Source organism: Zonotrichia leucophrys, chromosome 2 (genome assembly GCF_028769735.1).
Source record: "Zonotrichia leucophrys gambelii isolate GWCS_2022_RI chromosome 2, RI_Zleu_2.0, whole genome shotgun sequence".
In the NCBI taxonomy this organism is placed as follows: Eukaryota; Metazoa; Chordata; class Aves; order Passeriformes; family Passerellidae; genus Zonotrichia; species Zonotrichia leucophrys.
In genome coordinates, this window is record NC_088171.1 from 44,274,133 (window position 1) to 44,287,989 (window position 13,857).

At 38.6% G+C, this 13,857-nt stretch overlaps 1 protein-coding gene across 2 annotated transcripts in view; it reads right to left on the reverse strand.

The window, feature by feature from the left end:
• CPNE4 (copine 4) overlaps window positions 1-13,857 on the reverse strand; it is a 228,295-nt gene that overhangs the window by 95,871 nt on the left and 118,567 nt on the right. For both annotated transcript variants that reach the window (XM_064704788.1, XM_064704787.1), the window contains one exon: window positions 2,207-2,278. In XM_064704788.1, coding sequence (XP_064560858.1) covers window positions 2,207-2,278 — 72 coding nt within the window. The remainder of the gene's footprint in view (window positions 1-2,206; window positions 2,279-13,857) is intronic.

Sequence of the window (13,857 nt, forward strand, 5' to 3'; positions counted from 1 at the left end):
CGTGAGTCCAGAGCAGAACTAAGAAAATGAGAGAAAAAAACCTCAAAGAGCAGCAAAAAAATCACTATTTTCTGATCCTGACCTGTGTCACACAATACCTCATCAAAGGGACTGAGCACAACACAAAGTGAAGGCAAAGAGAGTGAAGACTATGAAGGAGGCAGGAGAGGTGTCAGAAGTGGAGTACAGGAGAGGGGTGGGAAAAATATTTTCCCTAGGAGTTTTTTTTTTTTCCAATTTCCTTCTCAGTAGTTAAAAGTTTACTTTGATTGGCAATTCATTAAATTAAGTAAAATTCCCTGAGCTGAGACTACTCTGGCTGTGACACCTCCCAGCAGTAAGCTGTGGTGTTTCTCCAAACAAAATACTCACATGCAGCCACACAGGGGCACAGATGGTTAACTGGGCAATAAAGTACCATCACACAGGCACATATGTGGTGTGTCACATCCTCCAGGCAAACATCAGCTTGCTGATGAAATTTGACCCATGGAGTCTGACACATTTCCCTTCCATGTAGTCTGGTGGTTTACAAGATCTGGTTAAGCTGCATGTGACCAACAGCGCTCTGGGAATTGCACACTAAATTTCATGAAGTATTTTTAACTGAAAATAATGAACCTGCTCTTGTAAAGGTTGACAGACTTCCAGCTGGAGAAGCAAAACAATGTTCTGTTTGCTTCCCACAGCCATATCATAAGATTGTGTAGATGAGCCATTACACAGTCAAAAGGTTAACAAAATTCCAGCAAAACTTGCTAAGATAGGAACTTTCAAAATACTATGAAAAACTCGTAATTCACTACACTGAATGAGTTAGGAAATAACTTCCATGCTTGACAGACACCTGGTATGTCCCCAGGTCCAGAAATAATGATCATTAATCAGTTTTTAATTATTCTGTTGAGACAAAAACTTTCCACACAGTATTTTTTTGTGTGGGTTCAGTTTTTTCCCATTCAAGTCAACTTGCTCTTTAGAACTGCTGGACAGAAGCCAAAGCACTTAAATGAGGTCCATATTTCATGGTTATCATCCAGTGTGAGGCCAGCAGGGACTATTAACTCATTTTCTCTCATCTTCTGTTTATCACAGTGATTTAATTTTTGCCAGAACACTCCCCTAACAAGCCTAATAATTTTAGTTGTACTACAGCATTTGTGTTTTCACAAGACTAAACTACTTTGTGCTCCTCAAAGAACAGAAGGGAGGTCCAGAACACCACAGGGATGGATGAGATGAAGTATGCTCAGATCATCCCAGCAGGCAAACCATATGAAGTTATTTAGGGAACAAAACTCTCTCCTGGTTCTATTCAGCCAGATGAGTGGGGAACTCCCTTCCAATCCCAGACCAAGACCAAGTTTACTGTATGCATTTAAGAGAATCAATTCCCAGCCAAGCACAAAGGAAGACATCTAAGAAATCAAACTCCCTGGGCGCTCAAGAGACTACCTCAGAGTCTGCTCTCTCTTTTGCAGCTGAAGGCAGAAAACAAAACCCCAAACAATCAAGCCAGAAGAAAACCATCTGGCAAATCACACATTAAGGAAAAAAAATCCTTCTGAATCTCATGAGGCAAGAGAGCAGATATACCCAAAGCAGAGTATTTTTTTATGGCCTTATAAAAAAGAGCCGCAAAAGTCACAAGCATGGCAGGTTCAGTGCAGACAAACTGATCTCCCAAGCAAGCCAGCATTGAGGAAGATGAAAGAGAGGTAATACACTGATTTTCAAATTTCAAGTTACATATGGGGCTATGGCAATCCAGTCCTCAGTTGCATCACAACACATCTAAAACTAATCTCATCAAACTTTTTTTTTTTTCCTGAGAAGCTGGAAGAAGCCCAAGGGAAAGAAAGATGAGGTTTCTTTATGTGTCAAAGCAGGTACAAATTAATTTCTGAAGGTTCTAATCATTCAACTAAAAGTATTCAAGCAGCAGAAGTTACTTGTTGCCATCCAAGTACCCTAAAAGTAGTAATTGTAAGTATCATGGCTTTTTTACAAGTTATGCATTATTTGTTGCCATTTCCTTAAAAGAAGCATTTGTCAGAAACAGTGCAAATTGTCAAATAAACAATTTAAATACATTTCTCAATCAAGGGCTGTTCTGGTGGCTTAGCAGGATGCTTTTAGAGAGAATTAGTCACTTTAGATATTTCCAAATAACAGGAAAACAAAAGCATGTTTAAGACTGACTTACTGTTATAGATGACTTTCCTGCTGTGTTGCCATGTTTGAGTAAGGACTTGGAGAGCTTCCTCTGAGAAACAATCTGCAGGAAAATAAAAATAAAGGGAAAAATAATTAGAATCTGTAGTAAATCCATGGTTTGTTGTGATTTCAGTTTTATGTTGCTTTCTTTTTCTTTTTTCCTTTTGTATCAAAGTACTTTCTCAATCCATGATCAGAGTTAACACAGTAAGACCACAACCAACAAGAAAGGTCCCCAGAAAGCCTGCATAGGATGCAATGGGAGGACAAAAAAGCATTTGGGGTCAAGCAGAATGGGAAGAACACAATTCACTGCATTGAACAGAATAGTGAGAAACACAGAGATTTTTCTCAAGTATTGCAGTGATGGTCACAGGGGACAGAAGTAAGGTTTAACTGGACTTAAAAGACAATAAGAAGGGAGCTGTAAACAGCAAATCTGTCAGAGATGCCTCCAAAACTCAGCTCATTAATTTTTATTGGAAACTGAAGTCCATTTACAAGGAGAAGGAATTAATTTTATCTCAACATGTCAGTAGCTCTAAATTCAGGACAGAAGTAAGCAAAGTGTCCCACATTTCAGTTCCAAAATTGTCTCCTTTGCTTACCACATACCAAACTTCCCCAAGAACTCAGCATTATAAATGAACTTGGTCATTAATCAAATTGTAAATATACTACAAATATATGGCATCAGAGGAACAATGACAAAAGATTTTATTTGCCATATCAATAGTAACAAGCATTCCCTTACGATTTTGAAACATTTAAAACCAGACCAGCAAAAGTATTAGAAAAGGAAAAAACCTTACAATAATGTAGAACTGCTCAACTACAGTGATGTTCCAATGTATTAGTCACCAGTAAAGTTAATACTGTATTAATTTATTTATTATTTGAAGTGGAAACTTCAAAACATAGACAGATGTAAAGGTAATCCAAACCATTGCTTAGAAGTCACAGCATTATTTGTAATCTGAAAAAAAACCTGTAGTACAGTTGTGCTGTGCAGATACTGAGTAAAAGATTGTGTCCTAAGTAAAACCTTAACCTCTTGAATGTGGCTTTTATCCTAGAAGCAGTCCTTTCCACCTTCCCACATCCAACAGTACTTGGATAACTTCATCCAAACAGCTGATCTAAATGATCCATTAATAGATACCTTTGGTAAATATGCCAAAATATTAGATGCAAAAGAAAGGCAGTCACCAAGTGAAAAAGAGAGTTACAGACTCTTCACGCGAGCCCTGGGTATCATACAAACTTCAGCAATAAACCACAGCAGTAGGTAATGGCCAGAGCTGAAATGCTCTGAGTAATGCAAAGTTGCAGCCAGCCAGAAAATGTGCTGTGAGACAGGAGTGAGTCGGATGCACATTTTAGCCTAACATCAGTGGGGGGGAAACATGTTTGTCCTGCCCATCACTTTGCTAAATTGAACAGAGAATCAAAGCTGCACCTCAGATTATCCTCTGGTACAGTTGTCATAGAAGAAGCAAGACAGAAGCAAGTTTTAAACAGGCTTTAAATGTGAGATGGGAGAACCACCAAATGACAGGAAAGCACATCTGGAATCACTCTGACCAGCTTCTTGTTCCTATTGCAGCTATACCTGACAGGGGTATATCTAATCAGTTCTTAAAGAACTTAAAGGGAAACACTTTCCTCTGAAAATTTATTGTATTCATTATCCTTATGTAAATATATTTTCCTAACAGCTAATCTGATTCTCTGCAGTTTAGAGTCCATTATTTCTATCGAATGCACCATGAATAGGGAAAACAATCCTTTTCCCTTTTTCAGGCAATCCTTGTATCTGAAGACTTATTACCAGCTCCCTGCATCTTCTTTACTACATAACCTGAGTTTGTCCTATTTTTCCTTCTTGACAAAATTTCCTAGCTCTGATCTCTGATGAGCCTTCATGGACTGGCTCATAAATACTCTTAAAATAATGCTCAAAATTGGGCATAATAACCCTCGTGCTTCCCATGAGAAGCAAGAAGAGCTTCTCTTGCAAGGCTGATACATTCCAGAATTACATTTGCCTTATTTTAAGAACATCATGATACTGTTAACTAATGTTCATAATAGGACCATTTCAGTTTTGCAGCTGGCTATTACTTAAATGAATAATTTAGCACTCCTTTTTGGACTGCTTTCCATAATGCTCTCTGTTGCCAACATCTCACTCAATTTTCCAAACTTTTGGATTTCAGCTATAGTGTTGGTCAGTGGCAACAACAGACAGGACTAAAAGTAAGATGACAATATTACTAGCAGCTCTTTTTCTTCCCTAGAATCTTGGAAATACTGTTTGCAGAGATCTTTTAAGTCATCCCTACATTTATCTTCTTGCCAGCTAAATAGGTTCAAGTACGAATCATTGCACTCCTGTGAACTGTGAGGTGCAATTCAAAAAATCGTGTTTGAGATTCTCAGATAGGAGGTAATACAGGAATATGACAGATTATTCTCAATATATAATTAAACTGTGGGATCTGTACCGGCCAGACAATGAATTATGGCAGCTGAGGAGCGGAGCCCATTTATCTCCATGGTCAAAGAAAGATGCTCAGGCAACTTTGTAAAATACATTAAGCCAAGAAACTTTTTCAGACTTCTTACATATACATAGCCATGGTATGAGATAGAGTTTAGGTGGGAACGTGTCCTAGAGTAGCCTCTTTAGAAACAGCAGGACTTTCCTTCTGAGCTACCCAAACTTTTCCAACTCCCTCTGCTGCTTTCTGAAGCGTCACAGCTTTCACAAGGCATTGCACAGCTCGGGAGCTCCTGTGCAGGTGGCAGATAGACAGCTCAAAGTTCCAGAAAGGATAATTTATTCTGACGTGCTCATTAGTAGGCTGCAATAATGACACTCACTCTCTAAGCCAGAAGCATTGCTCTGACACAGTAAGCACTCTGCATATGTAAATATGTGTATTTGGGTGCAAGTGTTTACCAGTTGTTAATTAAGTGGCCACTAAAACCAATCCTCCATCTGGCAACAATGTGCCAACATCGTTGCTTCAAACAGTAATTGTAATTGCAATAACCATAAAGGAGTCTATTTTCCATAGCAGTAATTTGATTCTTTTGTTCATGCACTGTACGAAATGGGTCTCACTGATTTAAAGAATCACTTCTGTGGAACCTACCATCAATTACCTATCATATTTTTGTTAATATCTCAATGCAAATCTTCTTCTGAACATTATTATACAAAGCATTTGCTGACCTGATTTTCAGACAGCAAGTCCTAAACAATGATAACTTGAGGGACTAGCAAGCATTAGTCTTAGTTCAGAGTTGCAGAGGCAGCTGAGCTGGCAAAACGTCTTACAAGAAGGTAATTGACTATAGGTCTTTCATTTGTCAGGAGTCTTTGGCTTGACTCCGGCTTCAAAACCTTGCAATTTAAAACTTCTGCTTCAGAGAAAAAAAAGGGTTTTTCCAAAACTGATGTGAAGAAATGCAGAAAGTAAATATCTCTCTTCCTTCTAGAACACAAATAATATAATCCAGTTCAGCCCTAGAAAACCTCATTGCAATTTGAGAACATGTATTTTCACAACATTTTGTTAGAAACATCACCTACCAGTCAGCAAATAGAGGTAGAAAACAGTCCTTGTTCATACTGGAATTGAGTTAATTTTCTTAGTAGTTGGTATAGTGCTGTCTTTTGGATTTAGTATGAGAATAATGTTAACACACTGATGTTGTGGTTGTTGCTAAGTAGTGCTTACTCCATATCAAGGATTTCCAGTTTCCCATGCTCTGCCAGAGAGGAGGTGCACAAAAAGCCAGGGAAGATAGCCAGGATGGCTGACCTGAACTAGCCAAAAAGATATTTCATACCACAGACTGCCATGTTCAGTATAAACACTGGGGAGAGTTGGCTCAGAGCTGCTGATTGCTGCTAAGGGATGGGCTGGCATCAGTCAGCAGGTGGAAAGTGATTGTACCATGCATCACTTCTTTCTCTTGGGTTTTATTTTATTCTTTCTCTCTTCTTTTCATTACAGCTGTTGTTATAATAATAATAAAATTTACTTTGTTTTAATTATTAAACTGTTTTTATCTCAAGAATGAAGTTAAGCTTTTCTTTCTGATTCTCCTCCCCACAGTGGCAGCATGGGGCAAAGGGGGTGTAAGCAAGCAGCTGCATGGTGCTTTAGTTGCCAGCTGGGGTTAAACAACAACAATCCTTTTTAGTGCTCAGTTTGGGGAGGCTTGTACAAGAGCCACACCTCAGAGGTATAAAAGGTGAGACTTAGAGAAGTGAAGCCAAGTTCAATTTCAGCTACATACAAACTACTACCCAGTTGTGGCCGAAGAGCACCATATGTCCAATAAAAACATCATAGTAATATGTTTGCATGAGGTGGAAAAAAGATGTAAAAGCCTCTGATTCTGAGAGAGAGCCTATGAACATGAAGTTATTCCTATTTATCAGACATGCAGTCATCTCAACAGAACATCTTCTCTGGTAGATTTCTGGTCTGAAGTGATAAGGGATGTCAGCCCTGTGGTAAGATGGGAGTGAGAAATTCCCTTGAAGATGATCTTAATTTTCCTTATTACATACAAGCCCTTACAGGTTAAGGACAGATACTCAATATTATAGAGAAATCTGAACTTACATCTCCATTTAATACTATTTCCAATTTAAAATAGCTAAAAGAGGCCTTGCACTTTTTTTTCTTCATTATTTTAAAAGTATGAACAGATGCAAGACTCTAGATAAAAGCACCAAAGCATTGCTCAGCAATCACTCAGAGACAAGGACTCTGATGAAGGTTTCCTCTCTCCTGTGCCTGAGTCGTGACTAATCAGTACTGTCTAAGACGAGCTGTGAAATATAATGACTTGTTTTACCTGGCTTGTTTAAGAAACTTTTAAAATGTCTTTGTCTAGGTGGTCCTTTTTCAACCAAGCATAGGGATAACTTTCAATAATATCATGCAGTATTCCCAATGCTCATAAATAGAGCCAGCACCAAGTTTTCAATATGGCTTTTTAACCAAGTTATTTCAACAGCATTGATTCAGCTTTGCAAGGTGCCACCCTGACCCAGAGGTTAAGTGTCCTAAATTCTTTATTTGGATTGTCCTCTTCTGCACATTGGACTTTCTTACAGGAACCCCAAATTTAGTTATTTACACAGAGAGATTAAGCACAAATTTCCCTCAATCACAACAGTACACAGCTTGAAGAAGTCTTTGTATCTCTTCCTTGCTAGTTGGGATAGCCAGAGAAATAACTTTTATTTCCTAGCACCTCTGTGTTAACTCTTCTCCCAGATGTTATTTCTGCTATATGTACTTTCATAGTTACTCAACTCAACCTAATTCTTTTTCAGAACTGCAAAGAGCACCTAGTCACAGTTTAGTAGCATTTTTCCCTTTATCCAAATGCCTTTTTCACAGACTGAATCTTCATGATCCAATATATTTAAGTGTAGATCCCTTGGTGGTAAACACACTTCAAACCTGGAGAAGCAATTTCCCAACAAACAGCAGTGGTACGTATAGAGTATGTTTCCACCATCTGCTAGAACCATGTTGATATATCAAGGAAAGAAAAGTAGCAATCATATTCTTTCAAAAAAACATCTCAAATCTTGCACCAACCCTTGTGTTGTGGCTTAACCCCAGCCAGTAGCCAAGGCACACACAGTCACTGCTACACTCCACCCCAATGAGATACGAGACAGAATCAGAAAAGTAATAAAAACTCATAGGTTGGGACAATAGCAGTTTAATAGGTAACTATTAAAACTAGAAACTGCTATCTTGTCAAGTTTGAGTGGGGACTTTAACATATACAATCAAACTAACTTGACTGTATTCACAAAATACTTTTAATCCTCAATGCATCGCAAAAGAAGGATCCTGTGGGACATAACCATATCAAAAGTATTTGCCAGTTATGCTACAGACTCTCTTAAGCTCTTCCCTTCCAGTATAAATTTTTACCCCTTAAAGCACATTTTTTATTGCTACACAGTGTCCCAAATGAAGGGCAGTAATACTTTCATGATATTCCTGTAAGTGGAATGATGCAACCAGAGTGACTAGACAAACAATTGAAGATGTAACACTTGTAAAATATATTCTGAAGCTTGTAAATTGAAATATTAGTCCATGCAAGTCAGATACTGTAAGCCTCTAAACACCCCCAAATACAATGTCAGACCCTGATGGCATTTCACCTGTATAGGTGAATAATGAATGATCAATTTTAAGCTCAGGCAGCAGAAGTATCTCTGCCTCACAGTGTAAAAGCTCTCTCTTCTCACATTCCTCTTCAGCCTGGCCTGTGACAAAACAAGGTTTATACAACTCTGATGTGCTTGTGTTTATCTTGCCATCTATCTCCCAGCTGTTTTTGAGCCCACCAAATAGTTTTCGTGAAGAGTGGCACACAATTGCAGATGCACCAAGCATGCTACATTTCAACACGAAGAGAGACCAGACATTATGTAAATGTTAGAGACTGTATTCCACTCTCATTGAAAAAAAAAAGTTTTGGGGAATGGGTCTCAGATACCAAGAAAACCCTTCAAGTGATCAAGTTCAGATGCATAGGCCTACAGAGAAGAAAGTGTCATTCTAATTGCTCACAGAATTCTTGTTCCTTCATAGAGCCAGTTTTAATGCTATAATGATCCTCTCTGTACATATGAGTCTTTCTGTACCATGCTCATCGCTCTCCAAGATGTCTTTTGTTTGCTATAGTATTGTTCAGCTCAGAGTCTATTTACAGCTGAATTATACCTCTCCCGGTCTTTGTTAAAGATCTGTGCCTGAAAATAGTCAATCAAAACGGAACACAGAAAAAGAGATATGCCTATCACAAGAGGCATAATGTTATTACAGGAAATATCTTATCAATAGTTTAAAAGGTCTTTGAATTTAATTAGTGTGTAGAGTAGCAGCCCTTTTAGAATTAGTCACAATAATCTCTCATTATAATAGCAAACTAAGTTTAAATTACTCTTCTAAAGACTGCTACAGTAATTCATACAAAAAGATAAAGCATGTGAAAACAAAGCAGTACAAACTGTATAAGAAATTCTATTAACTATGGCAAGATTAATCTAGAAAACCTTACAGCTTCAGAGATCATTCTGCAATGGCAAACCAAGAGTTTCCTGGGGATAACAGAGGTTCTGAAAGGGTTAGGCAAAGTTAGGGAGAGTGTTGCATTCATTATTTGCTTCTGCTCTGAATCAGCGCTGGTAGAAAATGACATTCACGTCTAATAAAGTAGATTATTCATCCCACTAATGAATTGAGCAACTTCATTTGGAGGAGATCAAAGGCCAAGTATTTAAAGGTACCTAGATACCTAAGGAGGCCCACAGACATCTAATGAGATTTAGAAATTCAAACACCTTGAAAAAAGCTGGTCATATGTCTTTTGCCCCACAGAAGCAGTCAACAGTCTATTAAATAAATATTCTCATGCAAAATGTTTCAGTTTAATTAATTCAGGTGCAATCATGACTCTTTTAGCCTTTCTCTAATTCAAGAGCAAGGGGATTTGTGATGGCTGAAATTGAACTAATAATCAGTCAGCTTTTTCAAGTGCATAATCTGCTAATGGCATATACTATGAAAAACACATGAGAAACAATTATATTCATTACTGAGAGGGAAGATTTTCAATCCAATTTGTACACAAATGTGTGTATGGGTAATATTAAATCTCAGAATAATCCTTGAAAATGTTCCTGACACAAAAAGATTTACATCTCTGCAGTTTTCTTCTGCTACTAGTTGAGCAAATAAGGGAGTAACAGCATTTTAACAGTTTTAAAAATTGAAAGAAATTAAACAAGGGATAAGATCCCAAATTTGAAAACAGCAAAGACCAGCCACAGTAAGTAATGGAAGAAAAGCCACAAAGGTTATTCCCACAAAATATGTCACAGAGAACAACCAAACCCACAGAGCTGGGGTGGTTTAAGATATAAAAACTCTACTGGTTTCCATAATTTAATGGTGTTGCATACACAGCTGAGCAGTAATTGAGACTGTCTTGGAAATGTGTTTTTAGTTTTCATCAGAAAATGGTTATCCATTGAAATAGTTGTTGTGAGCTCTTATAGAACAGACTAAAATTTCTGGGTGAAACTTTAGAAAAAAAAGTCTTCCTTGGCCACCCCCCGATAATTACCGTGTGGTTAAGAAATTAACTTTGGTTATTAGAAAGTTTCAGCCCTTACTGTACTATATGATGCAATTTCTATGTTCTACAAAATTTATGGAATATAAAGCTTAATTATTCCAATAAGAGCGCTTTAGAAGCTCATGACATATGTAGGCACTAACCTATAAACAGAAGAGGACCTGGATTTGGGGTTTTGCTGTCTGTATTAGTTTCATTTTCCTACAGCAGCCCTCCAGGTGCATTGGTACCTGGAAAGGTGCGGATAACACACCAGGGTTTGGTGACTGCTGAGCAGGGTGGGCATAGCATCAGCACTGTCTCTCAACATTTCACCCGCTCATCAAGGAGCTGAGGGTGGGCAAGATCCTGGGAGGCCAAGTCATCAGAAAAAAAATCAAATCCTATACCATACACCCCAACCACCACATTATCCCACTTGAAAACCGTGAAAATCACACTATTAAATTTCTGACTATGCTTTTCCATCTAATATTATTTCCCTGTTGCTTTTTTTCACATTCATAAAACCCTGACCCATTAAACAAAAATCAATCCATCTTCCGACACTCAAAACGATTACAGATTTTGTGAGCAACCAAAAAGATACAGAAGTACAAAACTCTCAGGTACTAGGTGAGGATTGAGTTGGAAATGATTAGTCTGGGTGAGAGGAGTGCCTCAACACTTTACCTAGGCACAGGGAAGTGGAAAGAGAAAAACAAAGAAGAAAGAGGGAAGAATCTACTCTCCAAAGTTACAGACATCTGCAAAACCATGACAGAGCAAGAACTGATTCATAGCATCTAAAGCACCTGTAAGAAAGCAAGAGGTCACCCTTACAGAGTGGTGGCCCAAGATGGCAATTAAAATATTACTGGTTGTGATTTCACTGCTTATCACTACAAAGCTGTGGATGGGTGCCCTTGCTTGCCAGCGCCTATGCAAAGAACAGCAACTATTTAGGGTGAACTGAAGAGTTAGAGGATTAGTGGGCAGATGCACAGCCTAATGGAGCATCCCAAGCAGTTTCTGCTGAAGCAGAAAGCACAATGCCAAACTACTGCTCAACCCCAACACTCCCACTCCAAAGAATGAGAGCTGTAATTTACAGCAGCAGCTCAAGAAGGCTGATATTACTGCCTTCCTCCCTAAGCAAGACCAGCTAAAACTAAGCCATACCTGCTCTGGTTATTTTTACTTTGCAAATTCAGGCTTTCTTTTGCCACCTGAAGGCTACCAAAAGTAATTGCATATAGGAGTGAGGGTTCACTATGCCTCTGCTTACACACAGGAAGCCATCACTGCTGTGAGGGTGCCAAACACTGGGACAAAGCCCAGAGATGCTGTAATAACTTCATCCTTGGAGACATTCAAGACTGGGCTGGAGAAGCCCCTGAACAATCTGCTCTTATCCGTTTTGAGCAGCAGATTGAATTGGAGACCCCAGGAATCCCTCCTCACTTAAATTACCTTATAATATGAAAAGCACACCCTCCCAAATGTCTATGCCACTTCCTTGTATGGTAATTCAAGTAAACCTAACTAAGGATTTGCTCCAGAGACACCACCCAGAGCAAACCACCCAGTTTTGGGTCTCCAGAGGAGGGCCATGAAGAGGGGGTCAGAGGGGTGGAAGACCTCTCCTTGTGGAGACAGGCTGAGACAGTCGGGGTTGTTCAGCCTGGAGAAGAGAAGGTTCTGGGGAGAGCCTACAGCACCTTCCTGTACCTAAAGGGGGCTACAAGAGAGCTGCAGAGGGACTATTTACAAGGGCATGGAGTGACAGGACAAGGGCTGATGTCTTTAAACCGAAAGAGGGTAGATTTAGACTAGATATTAGGAAGGAATTTCACTATGAGGGTAGTGAGGCTAAACAGGTTGCTCAGAGGTTGCTGGAAGTGTTCAATGCCAGGCTGGATGAGGCTTGGATCAACCTGGTCTAGTAGGTGTCCCTGCCCATGGCATGGGAATTGGAATTAGATGGTCTTTAAGGACCCCTCCAAACAAACTCTGCTGGGATCCTGTGAATCTAATTTCACAAACATGCTCCCAATTAAGAATAATCATTGTGAAGTTACAAGCAAAACATGCTACAGTTTCCTTGATTAAATAACTACCATATGACTGTAGAACTGGTATTATTAGATATTAGTTTTATACATTTAATTAGAAATTGAACAAAAAAATTTAAAATAATAGCATATTTTTAAAAATTACAGTTTTTAGTTATGCACATTAACCTACCATTTAACAATGTCACTATTTAAACAGTACAACACAAGCTGCTTGGAGTATGGTACATTCTCTCAATGTGAAGTTCCTTGAAAAACTCTGTTTTATAAACAATGTGCAATTGCAGACCATATTTTAAGACTATGCTGCTAACTGAGATAAATTTGTTTGCACTCTCAACTTTCCTGCCTTCTCTAATATTTTAGGGTTTTTTTGATTTGGTTATCATTCTGACTGTAGAGAACATATTTGTTGATATTCTGCCAATCTGCACATTACCAGGACACTCAAGAAGCTGGGAAACTGGAATGTAGAAAGAGCCTTTCTCAGTACAAGGAACATACTTTTAGTTCTCAAAAACACACACCAAAAATCCCTCCTAAACACCTCATACCAAGCCTGCTCCTGTCAAACCATTCAAAAGACAATCTGCTATTGTTTTGTCTGGAAGGGAAACTTTTAAGTGTGATGGACAAAACAAATCACTTTGAGGAAATGTTTCTATTCAGCGTGTTGACATTTATGTATCTACACTCATCAGGTATCTACCCACAACCATTTGTTCTACCATGTTTAAATGTTGTGGCATAAGAAATTCCTGTTGATTAATCAGCTCTTCACATCCAGGTATGACTGACTACATGACAGGATGTTGCTAACCACAGTATTTACCAGTAGAGGCACAGAATTGACTTGTCTTGGCAAGAGCAGTATAAATAAATCTTGCAGAAAATCCAGTGGGACGTCTCCAGACAGTATATGGCTCAGATCTAACAGCCTACAAGTCACTGCCCTCATCACTCTCATGGAACACAAATTTATTAGAGCATTTGGAAGGACATTATTGAAACCTTCCAAAGGAATGCATTTTTTGTCATTCACCCCAAATTTGTGACAAGCCTGTACCTATTGGGTAGGCTACATATAAGACTGAGATCAGAATAAAGCTAAAATGCACTCGTCTTTTTGAATCTGTATAATCATGCTATTGTCTTTCTCAGCATTTGTTATTCATACTAATTTTGATTTTGATAGAAGAGTTATATGATTTGGGTAAACATGCAGGTTTGCAGGTTTGCCACACATCTAAGTGATGATCTACAAACAGGTACAGGTAGCACTGAATCTTAGAGATCAACTATTACCTTGAAGAGAGCAATAAAAGTTAGCACTTCTATGTGGGGGTGGGAAGGGCATCAGTCTTTCAGACTATGCCTAAAAATCTAC